General features: G+C 63.9%; 6 protein-coding genes across 6 annotated transcripts; 2 read left to right on the top strand and 4 right to left on the bottom strand.

Moving 5' to 3' along the window:
• Positions 1-698: 698 nt before the first annotated feature.
• Positions 699-2645, top strand: VTJ83DRAFT_603 (uncharacterized protein; the record flags this gene model as incomplete). The annotated part of the gene is made up of 6 exons (XM_071012696.1): positions 699-911; positions 984-1118; positions 1196-1406; positions 1515-1893; positions 2011-2111; positions 2197-2645. The coding sequence occupies 6 exons, from the start codon at positions 699-701 to the stop codon at positions 2643-2645; spliced, it is 1488 nt and encodes a 495-aa protein (XP_070869956.1).
• Positions 2646-3457: 812 nt separating this feature from the next.
• Positions 3458-5015, bottom strand: VTJ83DRAFT_602 (uncharacterized protein; the record flags this gene model as incomplete). The annotated part of the gene is made up of 2 exons (XM_071012685.1): positions 3458-4863; positions 4961-5015. 2 exons carry the CDS (start codon positions 5013-5015, stop codon positions 3458-3460), a joined length of 1461 nt encoding a protein of 486 aa, XP_070869955.1.
• A 769-nt stretch (positions 5016-5784) lies between these two features.
• Positions 5785-6954, bottom strand: VTJ83DRAFT_601 (uncharacterized protein; the record flags this gene model as incomplete). Its single annotated transcript, XM_071012674.1, has 1 exon — positions 5785-6954. The coding sequence occupies one exon, from the start codon at positions 6952-6954 to the stop codon at positions 5785-5787; it is 1170 nt and encodes a 389-aa protein (XP_070869954.1).
• A 493-nt stretch (positions 6955-7447) lies between these two features.
• VTJ83DRAFT_600 (uncharacterized protein) lies at positions 7448-12746 on the bottom strand (the record flags this gene model as incomplete). Its single annotated transcript, XM_071012663.1, has 3 exons — positions 7448-11808; positions 11859-12297; positions 12357-12746. The coding sequence occupies 3 exons, from the start codon at positions 12744-12746 to the stop codon at positions 7448-7450; spliced, it is 5190 nt and encodes a 1729-aa protein (XP_070869953.1).
• A 614-nt stretch (positions 12747-13360) lies between these two features.
• Positions 13361-14752, top strand: VTJ83DRAFT_599 (uncharacterized protein; the record flags this gene model as incomplete). The annotated part of the gene is made up of 1 exon (XM_071012650.1): positions 13361-14752. The coding sequence occupies one exon, from the start codon at positions 13361-13363 to the stop codon at positions 14750-14752; it is 1392 nt and encodes a 463-aa protein (XP_070869952.1).
• A 1307-nt stretch (positions 14753-16059) lies between these two features.
• VTJ83DRAFT_598 (uncharacterized protein) lies at positions 16060-17652 on the bottom strand (the record flags this gene model as incomplete). Its single annotated transcript, XM_071012639.1, has 2 exons — positions 16060-17257; positions 17336-17652. 2 exons carry the CDS (start codon positions 17650-17652, stop codon positions 16060-16062), a joined length of 1515 nt encoding a protein of 504 aa, XP_070869951.1.
• Between the last annotated feature and the right edge of the window lie 2893 nt (positions 17653-20545).

Here is a 20545-nt window from a genome sequence, read left to right as displayed (position 1 = left end):
GATTTCAGGTGCTTTGGGTAGATGTCCAGGGAGGAACCGTGGAATGGGTCGAGATGCGGAAGATGCCGAGGTCGAGGGCGGTCGAGGGCGGTCGAGGGCGGTCGAGGGCGGCTGTGGACGGTTGTGGATGTGTGTGGTGTGTGGGTTGCAGACGGGACGACGTGAACCCATCCAAGACCAGTCAGGTCGAAGAAAAAAAAAACCCACTGAAAATCCCGATGCGACAGCGCCGTGTGGGGAAACCGCTCCACTATAACTAGTAGGTCCGTCCAAGCTTCAGGTACCGTGCACCAGGTTCACTAATACCTGCACCTCACTAAAACGAACCTAGGTACCTACCTACCTAGGGAATCCACCTCACTGAACCAACCCACCCAGCTTCCCGTTTGGTGGTTGAGGACGGGACTTATCACCAAACCCCCACTTGATTCCAACGATGGATTATTATTCCTGCTCAGGCCCTACTCCCTACTAGGCACTCCTACTCCTACTACCTCCTACTCCTCCTACTACCTCCAACAAGACAAAAAGAACAAAACAAAAAAACACAAGTTGAGAAGCTCACGGGTTGCTTTTCGTACCCCTCCATGACTTGAAGCCGACTTGGGACGTTTTGGACTGCAGCGCCCGCACTTACAACCTTCCCGCTTGCACCACCCGCCCAAGAGAAGCCTCGAGCACTCGAGTCCTCCACCACGATGGCAACAGGAATCCCGGCCGCCACCGCGCTGATGCCGTCCCCAGAGCTCAAGGACGAGCTCCGGCGCCGGTTCTTGGGTTTGCCCCTGGACACGGTGCCGACGCCGTCCGTCGTGCTGGACCTGGCCAAGCTCGAGCGGAATTGTGAGCGCATGCTCGAGGCCACCCAGAGACGCGGTCTGCGTTGGAGAGCCCACATCAAGTCTCACAAGGTAGGCCTCTTCCCACGCCAAACCGAGCCAGAATGAGATCCCCGTCCAGGGTCTGACACGAACATGTCCCAGACGGCCGAGCTCACCCGCCTCCAAGTCGGCGACACCCTGTCCACCTCTGTCCTGCTCGTCGTGTCCACCCTCATCGAGGCCGACAACCTCCTGCCTCTTCTCCGCGAGTACCAATCCCGCGGCCGCCATGTCAACGTAGCGCATTCCCTCTATTCCCCCATGACACGGGTCGAGACAGGATTGTTCATGACGTGAGCTTGTTGGGTGTCCAGGTTCTCTTCTCGTTCCCCCTCTTCCCTTCGGCCGCCCCTCGCCTCGCCGCCTTCGCGACCGCCCTGGGCCCGGGCTCCTTGTCCGTCATGATCGACCATCCTGCCCAGATCGAGGCCGTCGAGGCCATCCCGCGTCTCCATCCCGGCTGCCCCGTCCCGCAAGTCTACATCAAGATCGACACCTCGTACGGACGGGCCGGTGTCGTTCCAGGTGCGTGCTTCCCTCTTCCTTGGCTCCTCGTTTTGGCAGCCATGTCCGACGACAGCAACACGGAGGACCTAACCATGAACGTATGAGAATCATGGCGAAAAAAAAAAGGCACGCCCGCCTACACCGCCCTCTTGCAAGCCCTCCTCCAAGCCGAGTCCCGCGGCACCTGCGTCTTCCACGGCCTCTACTCGCACGCCGGGCATAGCTACGCCACCCGCGACGGCCCGGCCGACGCGGTGAAGTACCTGGCGGCCGAGGTGCGCGGCTTGGCGGCGGCGGCCAGAGAAGTGCGGTCCGCCGCCGCTGCTGCCGGAGGCGGACGGGAAACGGAGCTGGTTCTCTCCGTGGGGGCCACGCCGACGGCCATGCTGGTGCAGCTGCCTGCGCAAGGCGAAGGAGAAGATGGAGGGGTGATGGACGAGGTGGACAGGCTGGTGGAGGAACTGAAGCGGGAGGGGTTCGTGGTGGAAGTACATGCCGGGGTATAGTGAGTGTCTTTTCTTCTTGTTGTTGCTGTTGTTCTCCAACCGCGCAGAGAAAGAAAGAGAGAGAGAGAGAGAGAGAGAGAGAGCGAGAGAGAGAGCATTAACGCCGCCGACCGCAGCCCGACGCTCGACCTCCAGCAGCTCGCCACGCACGCACGCGACCCGTCCCTCATGACGGCCGACGACATCGCCATCAGCGTGGTCGCCGAGGTGGCATCCGGTACGTTGCTTCCGTCCAAGACCAGCGCTAGGCGACGTATCTTGCTTCAAGAGACTTAGCCTTCCTTCTTCTCCTTCTCTTCTAGTTTACCCCACCCGCGGACCCTCCTCCACCCCGGAGGTGCTCATCAACGCCGGCACCCTCGCCCTCGGCCGCGAGCCCGTCGCCGACCGCGGCTCCCCGTCGGGCAGAGACTACGCCGGCTGGGGCATGGTGATGCCGTGGGGCCCCGTGGCCGCCGCCCCCGCCCCGGGGCCCGCCTTCCCCCGGGTCCACGGCGGGTGGCAGGTCGGGCGCATCAGCCAGGAGCACGGCGTGCTGGTGTGGCGGGGCTGGCCCGGGCGGGACGGGAAACAAGACCAAGAATGTCGGGCGGACATGCCGGCGTTGCGCTACGGGCAGCGCGTGCGCGTGTGGCCCAACCACAGCTGCATCGCGGGCGCCTGCTTTGATTGGTACCTGGTGGTTGACAGCCGCAGGAAGGGAAGGGAGGATGAGGTGGTGGATGTGTGGCCGAGGTGGCGGGGGTGGTAAATCATGTCGCGAGCCTGCGTGCGTGTGCACGCCAAGGTACCACCAACCAGGCACCTTACGCCTCACCTAGGAATTCGTTCACCTAGCGGTTGTGGCCGGCCAGGTTCTTGATGGTGAGAGAGGGGGGGGGCGGCTTGACCCAAGCAGAAACTCTGCAGAGTCTGCACCGTATGGCGCCACACATCTACCCTACCTAGCAGCTGTTCTGTATTGATCCAACCCGAACCGTATTAACGAACCACGAGCGCTCGAACCCAATCACGGAAGAGGGCATACAAAACGAGAGAGAGGGGGGGGGGGGGAGCACACATACATGCATCCGTCACTGCCATTGCCATGATGAATTATTTTTTTTGTTTGTTCCCCGTCCGAGATACGCCTTCTTCGCTGGAGAGCCACAGCAGTTGAAAAAGAAAAAAAAGCATCATTACATTACCCAAAGACAGCCATCCCCAACCTCCACCCCGTTCTGATTCTCGTCCTCATTCCTCAATGGGTGGCAAGCGACAGACCAGTCCGGACGACAACGACGACGACGATCTTTTCCTCCTGCCCTTCTTCCTGCCGGCACGGGAGACATCCGGGTACAAATCTTCCCCCCCGGGCCGTCGCCGCGCATGGTCCCCCTCCTCCTCCCCCTCCTCCTCCTCCTCTTCTTCCGCGACGGAATCCGGAGGCAGACGGATGCTGGCGAGCCTCGTCGTCGCGACCGACGTCCGGCGGCCTGGCCCCCGGACCACCACCTCGGGGCCGTGGTCCGGATCGTAGCGGGCCTGCACCGACACGCCGGACCGGGGAGAGCGGATCCCGCCCTACTTGCAGCGCTTCTCGACGATGCCGGGCCCGTTCTCCTCGTACTCTTTCCTCGAGATCCACATCTGGTGGAAGGTGCCGAGGCTGGCGAGGATGCTGCCGCCGATCCAGGCGCCGAAGCGGCGCTCGCTCGTCAGGCCGGCGGCGTGGATGCGGATCTTGACGCCCGGGTACATGGCGGTGAGCTCCTGGTTGAGGCGGTCGTTGAAGCCCGTGAGCAGGCTGGTGCTGCCCGTGACGACGACGTTGCCGAGCAGGTTGGGGCGCAGGTCGACGTCGACGCCCTCGAGCGAGGCGCGGATGAGGGCGGGGAGGGTCTGGGCCTTGGTGACGGCGGGCTGGTCCTCCGAGGGGGGCGGGTAGGCGGCCGTCTCGTCCCACATGCCCTCGGCGACGCGGAAGCGCTGCTCGCGCCACATCTGGTTGAAGCCGTCGGGCATCTCAAAGACGCGGCCCGGCTGCGTCTTGACGTAGTCCTCGTTGCCGGGGGCCATGTAGCGGCCGGGCCCGCGCCAGACCTCGACGACCGACTCCTTGAACTCGGTCAGGACGCGCTCCTCCTCGAAGGCGCGGAGCGAGTCGGCGACGGGGAAGCCAAAGTTGCGCAGGCGCACGTCGGGCGGGGCGCCGGCCTCGACGGGCTTCTTGTTCTCGATCATGAACCACGGCACCACGTCCACCTTGGGCTCGCTGCTCTTCCACATGGAGCGGATCTGGCCGCTCAGCCAGACGCCGGCGGTCGGGGCGCGCTGGATGGAGCGCTTGAGGATCATGCCGTCGTGCACGGCCGCCACGCTCGCGTTGGCGCCGCCCACGTCGATGACGAGGGCGGTGGCCTTGCCGGCGGCGAAGGCGGCCAGCACGGAGGTCTTGCTGAGCCAAAAGGCCGGGCAGCCCCAGCTCTCCATGCACATCTCGATGGCCTTTTCGCGCGCCTTGGGCGTGTTCCACGGCGCCTCGGTGACGAGCAGCGGGTTCTCGGCGAGCGGCTTCTCGAGGGCGTCGGCCGCGTTCTCGTTGGCCTCGCCGTCGCCGCCCGACGCCGCGGCGTCGCCCATCTCGACGTCCCCATCGCCGTCGGCCGCGGGGGCTTCCTTTTTGGCGGCGGCGGTGCTGCTGCTGCTGATGGGCTTCGAGGCGCCTGGCCGCGGCGGCTGCAAGCGGCCCACGAGCACGTGCTCCCATAGGCGGGCGGCGGCGTCCCAGTCCTCGACGACGCTGTCGCGGTTCATGTAGTTGCGGATCTCGAAGCCGGCGCGCGGCAGGATGACCTCGTCGCCGAACAGGTCGCGGCCGTCGATGTGGCCGTAGAAGGAGGGTATGACCTGCTTGGGCATCTCCTCGCCAGCGAAGCCGGCGCGCGTGTTGCAGTAGCCGGGGTCGAGAACGAGGGCGGAGACCTCATCTTGATGCATGCAACGGGTTAGCAAGCCCGCGGGATGAAAGGGGAGGCGAGGCGAAGCGAAGCAAAGCTCGGGGCGGGGCCGCAGGGCGAAGCTCACCTCCGCCGTATATGTCGGTCGGCTGGACCGACGACGAGAGTGGTTGTTGCGACATGCTAATGATGAGCCTTTTCGTCGAGTCTGGGATCGGGAGCGCTTGTTGGAGGGAGGGACCGCGTGGTGGTCGTGGGGATGGCGTTGTGTGAGGAAAGTCGCGAAAGAAGAAGAGAGAGGAAAGAGAAAAAAAAAAATAGAGTATGAGGCGCTGGAAGTTGAAAGTCTGACGTCGCGCTCTGGCGCGTTGGAGGTTGGAGCGTGGATTGGAAAAGGCGTTTCCCCCGATTCCCAGCGCTGCAGCCGCTCTTTTGGTGCTGCAACCCAGCGCTGAAAGCACCCGAAAAGTGGGGCCGAGCTTCAACCTGGCGAAGCCTGGCAGAGGTCATCCGCCCCCACCTCTCCCCACTACGTAATTGGATGGCTCACCACCTCAGGGCACCACCTTACCAGGTTACCGACCTGGTACAGGACCTACTTGCAGACCCGAGTTGACATGTACTTGTAAGTGCTCAGGTAAGATGAGGTACCCTTTTTTTTTTCTTTTTCTTTTTTTTTTTTTTTTGGAGAACGATCAAGGCAGAACACTCCAGCCCTGGCATACCTATCTAGACCTGGGTAGGGGTAGTAGACCTGATAATAAGCAGTGAATTCATTGTACAAGTCGCATCCAAGGTGAACTCACAACATCGGGCAACCCTCCAACAGGCCCGGGGCCATGGGTAGAGGAAACACCGTGATACCGTGCTAGATGCTTCCTTGGAGATTATCAAGAAAGAAAAGGACCTGCAGGACCTATCCAGGATGAAGTGAAAACAAAAACGCCGCGCTTATGACACAATGGTGATGCCGCCCTCTCCCCCCGCCTCCACCTCGCTATCCCACTCTCTCCCTTCTCCGTACAGCACCTCGCACACCCCGGCCAGTGGCACGTCCATGACGGCATCCGTGCCCTCGTTCCACACCTCCTTCCACTCCAACCCCCGGCGCCGGTGCAGCGGCCTACCGTCCGCCTCCTCCTCCTCCTCCTCCTCCACCTCCTTGTCCTCCTTGCCGCCCTTCCGGTCCCCCTGCCCTTCTCTCTCCCTTCCCTTGGGCGCGCTGCTCGTGATGGTTCCGCGCCGCCGCCGACCCCCACCACCGCTCGTGTTACCACCACCACCACCACCACCACCACCACCGCTTGCAGCCCCTGCTCCTCCCGCCACCCTTCTCCGGAACCTGTCCTTATCCTCCCGGATGATCCTCCCGCGCCGGTCCACGACCGCCACCTTGGCCGCCTCGTCCACCACCGTCTCGACGCTCTCGAGCGGCAGCGTCAGGATCTCGAGGTTGTACCCCGCCAGCGCCACGTAGATGTAGACGAGCGTCATGACGAGGAAGCTCGGGATCGCCAGCGACCACCACCGGTTCGGGTAGTAGTAGATGCCCAGCGCGTGCAGGAACGGCGACGGCAGGTAGCTCCACAGCAGGTAGATGAGGAACGACAGCGAGCTGAACAGGTACAGCACGAAGCCGTAGTACTCGTACGTCGGCACCTTGGGGCGCGCCCGCGGGACCGGCGGCCGCGGCGGGCCCGCCGACGCCCCCGCCGCCGCGGCGTCGTCGTCGGACGCGTCCGGCGTGGTGGGCCGCGACGGGCGCAGGAGCGACGTCAGGGAGGGCGACGGCGGCAGAGGGGTGGGCGGCCGGCCGTAAAAGGGCGGGGCGAAGGGGTGCTGGGCGAAGGGAGGCGGCGGGCGGAAATCGTCATCGTCGTCCTCGTCGCCGTCCTCGTCGTCCTCGTCATCCTGCAAGTTGTCGTCCTCGTCGTCATCCTCGTCTTCGTCCTCCTCCTCTTCGATGCTGTCGTTGAAGCCATCGTTGTGGCCGTGGCTGTGGTTGTGGTTGTGGTTGGCTGGGTCTTGGATGGGCCCGGGAGCAGCGGCGTCGAGGCGGAGGTTGATGCCAGGAAGGCGCCTCGCGTCGTCCTCGACGTCTTCTTCCGAGGTCATGGGCATCGTGCTTCCATGCGAGCGGAATGGGTTGATCCGGAGGTGTTGGGTGGTGGAAATGTTGGATGGGGAGGGGAAACTTCCCAACCTGAGAAAGCCAACCGGGTTCTCAATGTTCCATGTCAACGGAACGAGCCGACGGGCAGACGGCGCCCCCCCTGTCGTTCAGCCAAGAGAGATGTCCAGGTACGGTCAGGTACCTGAGGTAAGGTACCGAACCATTGGATGTTACCATAATACCTCCCGTGGGTAACGTACCGTACCGTTGTGCAAGTGGATCCCCGTTCGTCACCGTTCATCAACTACTACCTAGTAGAAGGAACCGTCAGGTACCGTTCATGCACACGGGTCCGTCACAGACCGCCATCACCGTCACCTCACAAGGACAACCAGGGCAACCAAGGTGCGGTAATTAATGTGAGTGCTATAGAAAGGCATGTCCGTCGGAGCCGGATATGAGGCCATGATGATCCATCCGGAGCCCCGAGAAGAGCCGGGCCTACCCATCAATCGGACACCTGTACTCCCTCTCTTTCCCGAACTCATCCTTCGCCAGCAACGCCTCGAGGCAGCTCTGGTGGTAGATGTGCCTGCATGCCAGCAAAACCAGCGGTCCCAGCACCGGCGGCTGCTGCTGTTGCTGTTGCTGTTGCTGCTGCTGCTGCTCCCTCTTCGTGGAGATCACGCTCCGCCCATCCCCTGTGGCCAGTCCCTCGCGCGGATCCTCGGCGGCCCCCGGCTGATGCTGGTGCTGGTGCTGGTACTGGTGCTGGTGCCGGTGCTGGCTCCCGCTGCTCTCCTCTACCCTTCCGGGGCTCAAATCCTTCCCCTTCCCCTTCTCTTTCCCTTTGCCCTTGCCCTTCCCTGTATATCCCTCCTCCTCCTCCTCCTCCTCAGCCTCAGCCTCTTCCTCACCACCACCACCACCACCACCTACAGCCAGCATACCCCCATGGCTTCTCCCGGCTCCGCCGCCCATCCTCCCCCATCCCCTCTCCCCAAACAACCGCCTCTTCCTCTCCACTCTCTCCCTCTCCTCGGCGGCCCTCTTCTCCTCCCACGCCTCGTACACCCCGGCCCCCTGCACGCCGGGCCCCCAAACCCTCCTCCCGCACGCCTCGCACGTCGACCCCCTCGGCCGCCACCCGCGCTGGCGCAGCTCCACCGCCTCGGCCACGCCCACAAACAGCGACCGCTCGAGGAGCCGGTTCGACAGCCGGAGCATGGCCTCCTCGTAGGCGTAGGCGGAGAAGATGGACGAGAGGACGCCGCGCAGGTCGGCAACGGTGGGAGAGGCGGCGGCGGCCCGGGCGAGAAAGGCCCGCAGGATGCGGAGGAAGGAGAGGTTGGTGCCGATGCCGATGGCCGCCGGCGCCGTGGCCACGGTCGCGTCGGGGTCGGCGCCGGTGGGCGCGGTAGCAGCAGCAGCGGCAGCAGCGGCGGCGGCGGCGGACGGCGACCGGCCTGATCCAGGGGTCGAGGTGGACGCGAGGAGCGCGGTGAACGTGGTCTGGACGAGGGAGCGAAGCAGAGCCAGGAGCTTCTCGGCGTCGAGCCGGCCCCCGGGAGGGCTGGCGTCTCCGCGGGCCGCCGGCGCCGGGCCGCTCGGCAGGGTCTGCAGCGTCGACGACAGGCGCTTCGTGATCTGGACCGCGATTTCGATCAGGTCCAGCCAGAGCTTCTCGTCCGCCGAGAGCGCGGCGTCGAGCGGCGCCTTCTGGCCCCGCCGGCCGGAGCCCGAGGCTCGAACCGTCCTCGTCTGGCTCTGGCACAGCCAGATGCCCACCAGCACGAACTTGCGCAGCGCCTGCATCAGCTCCTCCGCCGAGGCCTGCAGATCCTCCCGCTCTTGGGCGTCGTCGCGGGAGCCCGCCAGCAGGCCCTGCAGCGCGGCCTCGAGCGTCTCGAGATGCCTGACCAGGCGCCCCATGGCCTCTTGGACCTGCCCCTCCCGCGCCATCAAGAGGACCGCCGCGTCGATCACGCCCGCCTCTTCCATGGTCGGCAGCAGCTGCTCCAGCCGCAGGTTGGACGACTGGACCAGCCCGACGTACTCGGCCACGTGCTCCGGGTCGAACCGGCACATGAGCCGGAGGTACTCCTCCACGAGGGAGGCCGCGTCGGCCGGGCCGCCGGCGGCAGCCCCGGGCCCGCTCTTCTCCGGCTCGAGGATGGCCCTCAGGTACGCGTGCTGCAGCTCCGGGCGCGACGCCACCGCGTCCAGCACGTGCCGGTGCAGCTCGGGCACGTGCTTGGCCACCGTCGCGGCCGCCATGGCGGGGTCGAGGTCGACCAGCTCCGCGGCGCGCTGCCGGATGGCCTGGTGGATGTCGTGCACCTGCCGCCGCGTGAGGCCCGCCTGCGGCCGCAGGTAGACGTCGATGCAGTTGAAGACGTCCTTTTGGTCTTCGGGGTCCTCAAAGTAGGTCTCGATGAGCTTCCCGTACTGCTTGTCGCCCCGGTAGATGCGCTTCAGGATGCGGAAGAAGCCCGCCTCCCTGAGGAGCGGGATGAGATCCGCGACGTCGGGAGGCTGGTGCACGGACAGCAGGTACTCGGCGCTGAGCTGCGCATCCTCGGCCAGGTCCGGGCCGGGGTACTTGCAGAGCCCGACCAGCACCTTGGTCAGCGTCGAGCCCGGGAAGAGAAGGTATTGCGGGTATTTGGGGAGGTTCCTGGCGATGAACATGTCGAGGTAGATGGTGTCGCGGGCGGCAAAGTCGGAGGGGTTCATGATCTCCATCAGGATCGAGGCGATGTACTGCCTGTCGACCGTCATGCCAAAGACCTGCTCTTCGGGCAGGTCCCGGCCCGCGCTGCCGATGCCGGGCTTTTCGGGGGATTCGTTGAGAAACGAGTCCTCGAACGCCTCGTTGAGGGCGCTCAGGAAGCTGGCGGCGTCGAACTTTAGAATGAGCCTCAGATACGGGAACGAAGGCTCCTGCGGCTGGCCCGGCCGCGTGAGCAACCTCTTGTTGCTGCCCCTCGGCCACTGGATGCTCTTGCCCGAGAACAGCATCCAGTAGAGCTCGGATTTGGCCTTTTGCGCGGCATCCTCGGCCAGCGGCTCGCCGGTTGGATAGACGCGCCCCGTGAGGATGTACGAGAGGTAGGGGAACATCTTGAGGGCGTTGACCGCGCGCATCTCGGCCTCGGCATCGCCCGAGGGCTGGTCGTCCTGCATGAGCGGGACGAGGAGGGCGAGAAGGTCAAAGAAGGGCGTGATGAAGTCGCCGAGCGCCTGGTTCCACACGTAGAGCAGGGCATCGTACAGGCCGTGCTGCTTGCAGAGAGACGTGACCTGGTCCAGGTCCAGCGTGGCCGTGTCCATGTGGCAGATCATCTCCTCGAGCCGGCTCTCCCATCCCTTGCCCGCAAAGTGCGCCGTCAGGGCCTTCACCACCACGGGCGGCACCGCCGTGACGGATCCGTCCAGGATGTACGGCTCCAGCGTCTCGAGAAAGACGCCCTGGACGCCGGCCTCCTCGTACCATTCGTACGCGTCGTCGAACAGGAAGCCGGCATCCCCGACGGCCAGGCAGGCCGCGAAGCACGTTTCGGCCAGCTCCTGGAGATGCGCGTCGTCGACCGAGCCGGGGTTCCTCTGCCGCTGCCCAAACGCGTACCTGAGCGACGCGCTCATGATCTCCATCAGCTTGTCCCGCACCATGGCGTGCCGGGACGCCGCGTCTTCCGGCAGCCCGACCGTGAGCTTGTTGGCATCGCCCGTGTAGTACGACGTCGCGAGCTTGATGGCGCCGAGGTAGTCTCCGTGGTCCACGAGGGCGATGAGGCGATCGGCCCAGTTGGACAGGGCGCCGATGGAGACGTCGTTGAAGCCGAGGAGGAACAGCCGGCCCTTGTAGGCCTTGAAGCTCATGTAGAAGGCGTCGGCGACGACCCCGTGCATGGAAGGGTCGTCTTCGTCGAGGTTCTCGACCAGGTCGCTGAGCTGCCTGGAGAACAGGTCGGCGTGGTAGATGTGCTTGCCCATGAGGTCGAACGCCTCCGTCATGCGCATGCTTCGGTCCTCCAGCACCATCAGGCGCTGGGAGACGGTCAGCACCGTCAGCACGGACCGGCTCAGCCACTGCACGGCGACGATGGGCTCCTCGCACTTCCACCGGCTCCGCGCCTTGAACTTGAGGCCCGGCGGCTTGTCCTTGTCCTCGGCGGGGATCTCGTCGACGTCCAGGACGGTCAGGACGTTGGACCAGCAGTAGACCAGCTTCACCTTGGAGATGCTGCTCCCCGTGGCCGGGTCGGGCACCTTGAGCTTGACGCCGGGGAACCAGGCCAGGCACCCGGTCAAGGCGCTGTGGGCGGCCACCTCCTTGGGCCGCGCCGACTTGTGCTGGGTCTGGGCGATGGGCGTGGTGGAGACGATCACCAGGAGGTACGGGGTGAGCATCGCCGTGAGGCCCATGGCGTCGCTGGCCATCTCCACGTTGCCGAGAGGGAGCGAGGCAAAGGCCAGCACGGTGCTGGGCTTCAGCGTCCGGCCGGGCGGGGGTTGGGAGCCCGGGTACCGCCCCAGGATCCGGGTCGTCTTGACGGTCCGGCCCAGCGGGCCGGTTCCTCGGGTGGCGAGGTGCGAGAAGGCCATCCCCCGGTCGTCGGCAGACACGAGGGCCGTGTGCCGGGTGCCGAGGAAGCCCAGGTGGGTGACCTTGACGTGCGGGACATGGCCGTCCAGCGTCCGGTGCGTCGCGTGGGAAGGGTCGAGGGGGGGGATGCTGAGGAACGGCTTCGCGGGGCGCGTCGTGTCCCAGGTGAAGATGCTGCCGTTCTCGTGCCCGCCGGCGATGGTGGTGTGGTCCGCGGATACCGCGATGGCCGTGATGGCGCCCGACTCGACGGCTGGGCATGTCAGCGGAGGCGATTTCCCAACGTCCGCAGGCAGGTCTCACCTTTGGTCCCCGGGCCGAGGATCATCTTGATGGTCTGGTTGTAGTCAAACACCAAGATGATGCCTTTTGAGGTCCCCAGCACGATGTGCGCCGAGATGGCGAGGCAGGTGGGCGTGCCGAAGCTCCGCTTGCCGGCCTCGGAGAAGACCTGGCCGTTGAGCTTCCTCAGCTTGGTCCACCTCACCACCTCCCACGGGGGCGGCGTCGGGGTTTCGGCGTCGGCATGGTCGAGGAGCAGCTGGCTGACCAGCGAGATGTTTCGGCGGTGGCCCGGCAGGGAGGCCGGGGAGGAAGGGCGGGGCGAAGAGAGGTACGGCGAAGAGATCCGGGACCGAAACCGCTGGTCGAAGGGACGGAACGAAGGCGTCGGGCTGCTGAATCCGGGCCGGATGGCGAGCGAGGAGGGGAGGCTGCTGCCGGGGGAGGGTATTGCCGAGCCCTGCGAGGAGCGCGTGAGCCACGGAACCGGGCCTCCAGCCTCGCTGGCTGCCAACTTACTTGGACCGAGGGCGTGTCGTCGGGTATGGAGAGCGCGGAGCCCTTGGGGCTCGTAGCGAGCTCAGGGCCGGCCGCTCCGGCCGAGCTGCGGTCTGCCTCGGACGCTGATGCCGTCTCGTCGTCGGCCGCAAGGAGCTCTCGATACCGGCGGGCGACGGAGCTGCGACCCCGCGCCGGCTCGACAGGATCGCGGGGGGCGGTGGCCTGGTCGTCTTCGGCAAAGTCGGCCAAGCGGTCCTCGTCCCGGTCGCCCTTGACGGTTTCTTCATCGCTGGGGCTGGTGCTGGTGCTGGCGCTGGCGCTCGCATCGTCGGGTCGGGCTTGGTCTGCTGCGTCGTCGGCCATGGCGCGCGCCGCGTCATCGTCCTCCCAGGAACGGCTCGAACTCATGAGGCGGCTGGTTTGGGAGGCATTGCTCCAGACGGCGGCGGAAATCTCTAGCAAGAAACTCTACGCAAGCTGCCGAGAGCGCACGGCCATGGCTTGGGGTCTGGGGCCGAGTTGTTCAGGTTGATGCACCTACGGTGCAAGGTCGAGTTCCAGCGGAGGATGGGTGGTGGTGGTCCCGAAGTGGGAGGTGGAGCTGTATGGTTGGTAGGTGGTAACTACCGTAACCTGGAATGTCGCCGAGTCCAGCGATGGGGTCCAGCGATGGAGCTCCCCTGCCGCCCCATCCCAGGGCCCTTGTCCCTCCCTCGGATCCACTGGAAACCCTTGCGGACGGGACCTGGCTCAGGTCCCCCCCGCCGCCGCGGGTCGCTGGGCCGCAGACGTTCATGGTTGGTTAACGTTATCGATAAGGCCGCCAACGTGCGCCGTCACGTTTGACTTGTCCGTCGCACGTCACGTCACGCCTCCTTCCCCATCCAGACCTGCATCCTCCAAACCACCTATCCAACCCCATTCTTCACATTGTCTCGACGCCTCCAAGCCGCTATACTCGGCATCCCCTCCCAATTCTGCGTCGCAGGCTCCAGGCGATAGCAGCACCGCCCGCGAGAGCCATGGTTTCCATCGGTCCGCAGCTTCCTCCCCATCTTCAGAAACGCAAGCGCACTCCGGACGATGACGGCGAGGATGCCGCGCCGGGCTCCCCTCCGCACAAGGCCTCGCGCCGCGACGACAAAGACCCGGCCGAGATCCCGCTAGATGACGACTCGGACGACGGGTTCGGGCCACGCGCTCCCGGACGCCCGTCCAAGCCTGCCATCGGCCCATCTCTTCCCCCGACCGCCGCCTCCAGCGACACGTCGGCGACCACGGACAAGCCGCGCTCGGGCCCAATAGGCCCTTCTCTTCCCGAGACAACGTCGCCGCGACCATCACGAGCTTCAGCAGCTCCGGCCAATGCCGACGAAATCCCCCTGGGCTCCGACTCCGACTCGGACGCCGCCGGTCCCGCTCCGCCGCCACGAACCATGGGACCTGCTCCTCCTCCTGCTGCTGCTCCCAAGCGCGTGCTCGGCCCAGCACCGCCCCCAGCTCCCCTCTCCGATCGCCCAACCACCGACCCAGATTCCGGCTCTGACTCCGACTCCGACGACGGCTACGGTCCCGCCCTCCCCGGCGCCGCCACCTCCCGGCCCGCCACCACGGGCCCCTCCCTCCCACCTTCATCCTTCTCCTCCCAACCCTCCTCCGCCAACGACAGCACGGCCCCCAAGCGCGACGACTGGATGCTTGCCCCGCCCACCGGCGACGGCGCGCCCGCGCCCCCGACCCGACCAAGCTCAAGGCTCGCCGCTTTGCGAGCGGGCCCCGCGCGGCGACCGAGGCGCGCCAGGGCGGCGGGATCGGCTCCATCTGGACGGAAACGCCAGAGGAGAAGGCGCGGAGGCTGGCCAACGCCGTGCTGGGCCGCGAGGATCCGCGCAACGCCCCGGCCCCGCCGCAGCCGCCTGCCGCCGCCGCCGGAAGCGGTGGCGGCAGCAGCAGCAGCAGCCGCAAGCTCGACGAGGCCCGCCTCAAAGCCTACGTCGAGCAAACCCGCGGCCGGAGCCTGGTGGAGGAGCACCAGGCGGCACGGGCCGCCGCGGCGACCGGGCGGGCGGCGCCACGCTGGCTCGCAGCCGGGACGATGCGAAATGGGGCAGGAAGGGCGGCGAGGCCGACGAGGACGACGAGGACGACCCCAGCAAGCGGGCGTTCGACTGGGAGAAGGACATGAAGGTGGGCGGGCGCATCACGCACTCGCAGCGCAGGGAGCTGCTGAATCGGGCGGCGAATTTTGGCAACAGGTTTCAGAGCGGAAAGTATCTCTGAGCCTGTGGCGGCTGTTTATGTATGTATATATATATATTACTGCGAGAGGTACCATGGAAGGCAAGGGCGTTTTACGGATTCGCTTTGACAAGAATGAGGTGATAGGCAAGACATCGCTCAGTTGTGTGTCGTAAGAGATCTGAGCTATGTCGAGCAATGCATAGATCTGATCACGGCGGGTCGAGCCAGGAGAGGCAGCACAAGGAATCACAAAACAGGGTCCGGCCACCACCACCACCACCACCACCACCACCACCACCACCACCACCACCACCACCACCACCACCACCATGGTACGGACTGGGACTGAGTTCTAATACCCCTTCCTTTGTACCACATCCTCACCAAAATGCAGACGCGCTAGCTCCAGAAATCACCGCTTCCAATGCATAGCTATCCCCGGCCGTCTCTGCCTGTAAAATGCCACAAACCTCCCCTCCCCTCCCCTCCAGCCCTGAGCCGGCCCGAGCCCCAACCTCAGCCCAACACCGCAGTACCCCAGGTCGGCTTGTGCCGCGCCACGAGCCTGCCGACAATGCCTCCGTAACCAATGAGCCCATCCCTCCCATCCACCAGGAACAAGAAAATAACCAGTGTCAACACGCCGGCAAAAAGGAGAGAGAAATAACCCATGAACCCCAAAACTCCATACCAGTCGCAGCAACGGGAGGAAGAGTGCGTGAGAGTGAGAGAGAGAGAGAGAGTGTGTGTGTGTGTAAGCGACAATGTATAAAGCCCCAAACGCTAAGGAGAAAAAAAATCCGGTAAAAACAACAGGACAAAAAAGAAACCCAGCGGGCCAACTCTGCAACGACAAAGACGATCGATGCCTGCGTGAGAGTGTGGCCAGGAGATTCGAGGGATGTCGAAACCAGCGCAACGAAAGAGGGCGATGAAGTGGAGCAGCCGATGGCGAGAAACGCTGACGATGCTGACGTCGATGCTGGTGCCGTCATATCAGAGAGGGAAAAAAAAAGGCCTAGCTAGGCTTGACCAGAACAAGGTTGAGGATGCCATCGTTCGCTGTTGCTATCGGCATCGCCGATTGGTGTTCCTGCTCCCCGTAGTAGCATCGAGCAAAAAAAAAAAGCAACGATACCAGGGGGGGTTGCCCAGCAAAAAGAAAGACGACGAGGCTCCGGCCATTTCGTCACAAGGTGTTTATCAACCAAGCGCGGCTGAGATGCGCTCGTGGAAAAGGTGATCAGGTAAGAAATCCAGGAAAAGCATCGATCGTTCGCCCCTTGGCAGCTCCGACGGGCCGGTGGGTGGTATATAGTGTAGGCGTTACATTGCCGCGAAATCTAGATGGAGGGCAGGAGGTAGGGGAGAGAAGGATATCGGTGAATGATGGGTATCAAACGTGATGACTGCAATGCAACAAATACACCCCCCGCCGGTCTGCCCGCCTGTCGGCTCTCCATGCCGTCCACGGCCGCGACTATGATGCGCGCCGCGAGCTCCGAATGCCAGCCTCCAGCTGCGATGGCGTGGGGGCCGTGTTGGCGCCCGACGCCATGGGATTGGACGCACCATCAGCACCGTCCTGGTTCCTCCCCCTCCGGAATCCCAGGTACGCGCTCCTAAGCCCAGACAGCATGCCGCTGCCCCCGGATCCGGGAGCCGAAGGCGCGGCCGCCGTCGCGGCGGAAGAGGACGGCGCGTTGCGCGGCCTCTGCCGATCCGTCCGGGAGGACCGGTTGTCCCGGGCTCGTGAAGAGCGGCCGTTGGCCTGCGCCGCGTTGGAACGCCCCCGGGACAAGATGGGAGGCAGAACGTGCCGACGGGGCGGCGGGCTCGTCGCTTCCACCTCGATCCGCGTCATCTCGGCGTAGCCGTTAAAGACCGTCTCCCCCGAAGCCTGCTCGCCTTCTCCGGAGGGTGGCGGGCGGGGCTTCGGGGTGTAGTAGTCGGCCTTGCACAAGGGGCAGCAGGCGCGACGGGTGGTCAGCCACGGGTCGATGCAGGCGGCGTGGAAGGCATGGCCGCACGTCAGGCCCCGAACGTCGTCGTCGTCCTCGAGCGTGTCGATGCAGATAGCACAGGTGTCGCCCTCGGTGCCCACGCATTCCTGGGGAAGGGCCGGGTCGATGTGGTCGTCGTCGTCGTCGTCGTGGCTCATGCGCTTCTGCGCCTCGGAGCCGTCGGCCTCGCGATTCGACTCGGTCGACGCGCGGCGGAGCCCCGCAACGGTGCTCGAGGTGCTCTCCTTGGGCACGTGGGTCGGGCTGCGGGCTGCGGGCTTTTCGGTCGCCGATGCAACGGCGTCGGCCGAGGCGTCTGTCGTCGAGCGAGCCGCCGTGGCGCTGGTCGTTGGCCGGTCGTCGGTCGACGCACGCTCCTTGGGGAGCGGCTCGGCCATCACGCCCTCGACGTCGCGAACGCTATTCGGCCGGCTCGAGGGAGCCGACACGCCACCTCGCGTGGGCAGCCCATCTCGTGCGCGGCTGGCAACCCACGTCTTGTACTTGAGCATGGGGAACTTTTCGTTAACTTCGTCAATGGGCATGAGCTTCTTCTCTCTGCGCCGGCGATGGGGGCGCGGCATGTTCTCCATGTTGATCGGGTCGCCATCGTCGGCCCGCATCGCGCGGTTCCGCGCGTTGTACCGGAAACAATACTTGACCCCGACGATAATCCTAAAAACAAAAAAAAAAAAGCATGCGTGTCAGAGGCTTTGGCAGGCACCTCTTGCGGAAACGCCGGGCCGGACTCACCAGAGGTTGGTGAAGACGACGCCAAATCCCAGAGCCACAAAGAAGAGCAGCGACGACGAGTTTCCATTGTTGTTGTTGTTATTGTTTCCCGAGTTGTTGGAACCGTTGATGAGGGTCGTCGACTCGGTGGGCGATGCCGTGGGCGTCGCCGTGGTCGACGAAGGGCTGACGAGCGTCGTGGTCGGCGGCGGCAGTCCGGTGCTTGCCGTGAAAGGGTCCGTTGGAGAGGGCGAGGCGATGGTGGACAGGGTGGTCTCGGCGGCCTGCCTCACGACGATGCGCGCCGCCTCGAGGACGTGGGGGGAAAGAAAGGCCATCTCGCCGGAAGCGGGTTTGCGGCTCGGGAGGGGGTTGATGTGAAAGAGATTCACGGGTACAGGGCGGCCATCAGGCGATGAACATGGTCGTCGAGTTGAGCGTCGGGCATGGGAGGATTTGGATTGGGGTTTGGTGGTGGCCGGCTGCGAGTCGGCGGGTTTCGGTCCGTCGGCGTCAGCGGCGATGTGTCGAGTCGAGTCGAAGACGCGGCGCTGATGCAAGATGCAGGTGGTGGGGAAGGGGAAAAGTGCATGTATGGTATAGTACCTGTCCCGCCCAAGGGGAAAAGGCGCTGGGTTTGGGGAGGGGGGGCAGTCAGACGAGGTGCTAGAAAGCAGAACCTCGATCGCGAGTCGGCCTTTTCGGGCCTTGGATGAATGGAATCAGATGAGGTCAGGACAGCCCAGAAAGAATGGAGGGTGTGGAGAAGGGGACGTGGAGGAGACAAAAGGGAAACTTGGACGAGAGGCAAATTCGGCACTGAGACCAGAGGGGAACCGCCCGAGAGCCAAAGATAACGAGCCCAGAGAGCAAAGAGCAGAGCAGGGGCTGGGGACCTCAAGGCCGGGGGGGGGGGGAGGGGGGTGGGGAGGAGGATGCTGGGGCGTTGGACCTACCTAGGAGGCCGAGTGGCGGGCTATGCTCGTGTCGCCAAAGCCTGGAACTGGGATTGGATGGGTGGGAACAGGTTGGTCGGAGTGGAGCAGGCCCTTCCAATCGATGGCGGGGCACGGACCAGACCAGTCCCGCCCCGGGCGTCTTGGTAGCCTGTCAATGCCCGGGCTGCCCAGGCCGCCCGCTCCAAAGCGGCAGGGCCTGGCCGGCTTGAGAGAGATTCCCTCCCTTCCAGTCCGTCCATGGATCCCTCCCCGACCCTGAGGTAGTTATCACCGTCCATCCATCCGCCTCCAATTTCAAAGTCACCGACCCGACGCACGTGGAACTCGCACCAGCGCCCACCTTAAAAAGCTGGCCGGTTCCTCCAAGGCGCACACCCGCGGAAACCCACGGACAATGAGCCTATGGTACCTAACAAGAGCACCGCACGCAAACAACCGGAAAATGCCATCGCCACGAAGGCGCAGTCCGGCTTACGCCCAGTTCCAGTCTCACCCGACAGTCCCGAAACTGGCACAAGGTGGCTTCTCTCGGACAAGGCGGGATTCCTGAGCCGTTGCGGTGCCAACCAACCATTCATGGATATCCTCCCCCCTCCCCCTCCGCCCTCTCGGATGAAACGGATGACGTTGGCTGCCAGCACCGTCTCGGAAGACTGTTTCTGGTGCTCCAGCTTTATTTTTGCTGACAGCACCGCCGACCGGGCCGTCGGGGGGGGGTTGTTTTGTCGACGGCAGCAAACGCATCGCATCGTGGACGCTGCTGTGTCCTAGTTGCTGTGTACTTATGCACATGCTGTGTGCAAGTGGCCACGCAACCCATGTCTCAAACTTCAGGACCTCGCCCGCATCCGGTCGTCTCGTGCTCAAGCCCAGCCAGCCGCGTTGGTGCTCAAGGCGCTTGCAGCCGACGGTTCGCAGCGCACCGGTGCGATGCGACGCTCTAATGTTTGCCAAGCGCGGAGCATGCGGAAGGGCAACGCCTAACCCAATTCGGCCCGCGCCTGTGACCCTCTGGCGGGGAGGGATGGGTGTTCTGAAACTTCGCCGACCGTGACAAGGGCAGCATCCATTTGGAATCATCCTTTGGGGCGACGTCCCTGCCATCTTGACCAGATCGATCTGCATCTCTGACTGGACAGGCTTGTGGGACAAACCTCTTCACCTTACAAACCGGGAAATGCCGCTCCCCTCCCATATGGGTACCTCTCCAATGACATATACAAGGACGGCTTTTTTTTTTGTTGGTTTCCTACCACCTCGGGTCGGATCAGAACGGGAGGGGGGAACCTTCAAGTAACATGCTGACTGTCGCTTCGACCGTGCTGCCAACTGCGGTAACGAACCCCGTCTGCTTGCTTTTCCCTTGGCTGAAAACCCCGGGCGTCGCCTGGCTGATGCATCGTGTCGTAAATTGCTCCCTGCGTTCAGGCTATGCCTGAATTTAGGGTTCCGAGGTGACACAGGAGCCAACGCACGCAGAGATCTCGTCCCGCAAGAGATGTTCCTGAATTCGAGATTCTGTAGATTGCGTGCGACACATCTCAATGGAAGAGCGCCGTTGCGTTGGCTGTTGGTTGCCGGTGGTCGTTCGCCTCAATGAGTCCTGAAATCTCATTCCTCCCGTCTCCCTGCGACGGCGATGAGATCCTGAATGATACCGGACGACACACCGTCGCTGCACAGCCCTCCCTCTCGACCGACTCGAAAATCATCTTGGCCCTGGTTGGTCACCAGGCACTGTACTGAAAGGGAAGTGATACAAGATGAACGGTCCAGGCCCTGAGCCAAAGGCATTATTATTGCCCCGAAGGTTTCGAAATCCAAAAAAAAAAAAAAAAAAAAGAAAGGAAATCAACTGAGCAAGAAGGGAAAAGAGAACAAAATAAAAAACGAATAGAAGAACAAAATGGGAAGCAACCAAAAAACATACAGCACCCGGCATTCGCTGGTCGTCACCGACCCAACTACTACTCGAGCCCTCACAAGCTTAACTAGGGGAGAGCAGACGGGATCCCGTGCTTTCTTGTGGGTATGGCCGTATGTACTAGCCGATGCCAAAATCACGCCTTTTATCCAGATGTTCCTGAACGGACCAGGCCACAGTTTGTCCAAGACTTTACACAGAAGGGCCCAAGAACCACGGCCATCAAGTTCTTAGGATCCGCGGTGATCTCGGTAGCAGGAGGGAGTACTGGACGCGGTCTGTATGTTGACAATCTCTCGAGCACAGGCGGCATTGGAGAAGGAGGGAAAGGAGAAAAGGAAGCACGAG

This window comes from Remersonia thermophila, chromosome 1 (assembly GCF_042764415.1).
Source record: "Remersonia thermophila strain ATCC 22073 chromosome 1, whole genome shotgun sequence".
NCBI classification, from domain to species: Eukaryota; Fungi; Ascomycota; class Sordariomycetes; order Sordariales; family Chaetomiaceae; genus Remersonia; species Remersonia thermophila.
Note: the sequence above shows the minus strand (reverse complement) of the source record. Positions and strands in the feature narration are given on the sequence as shown.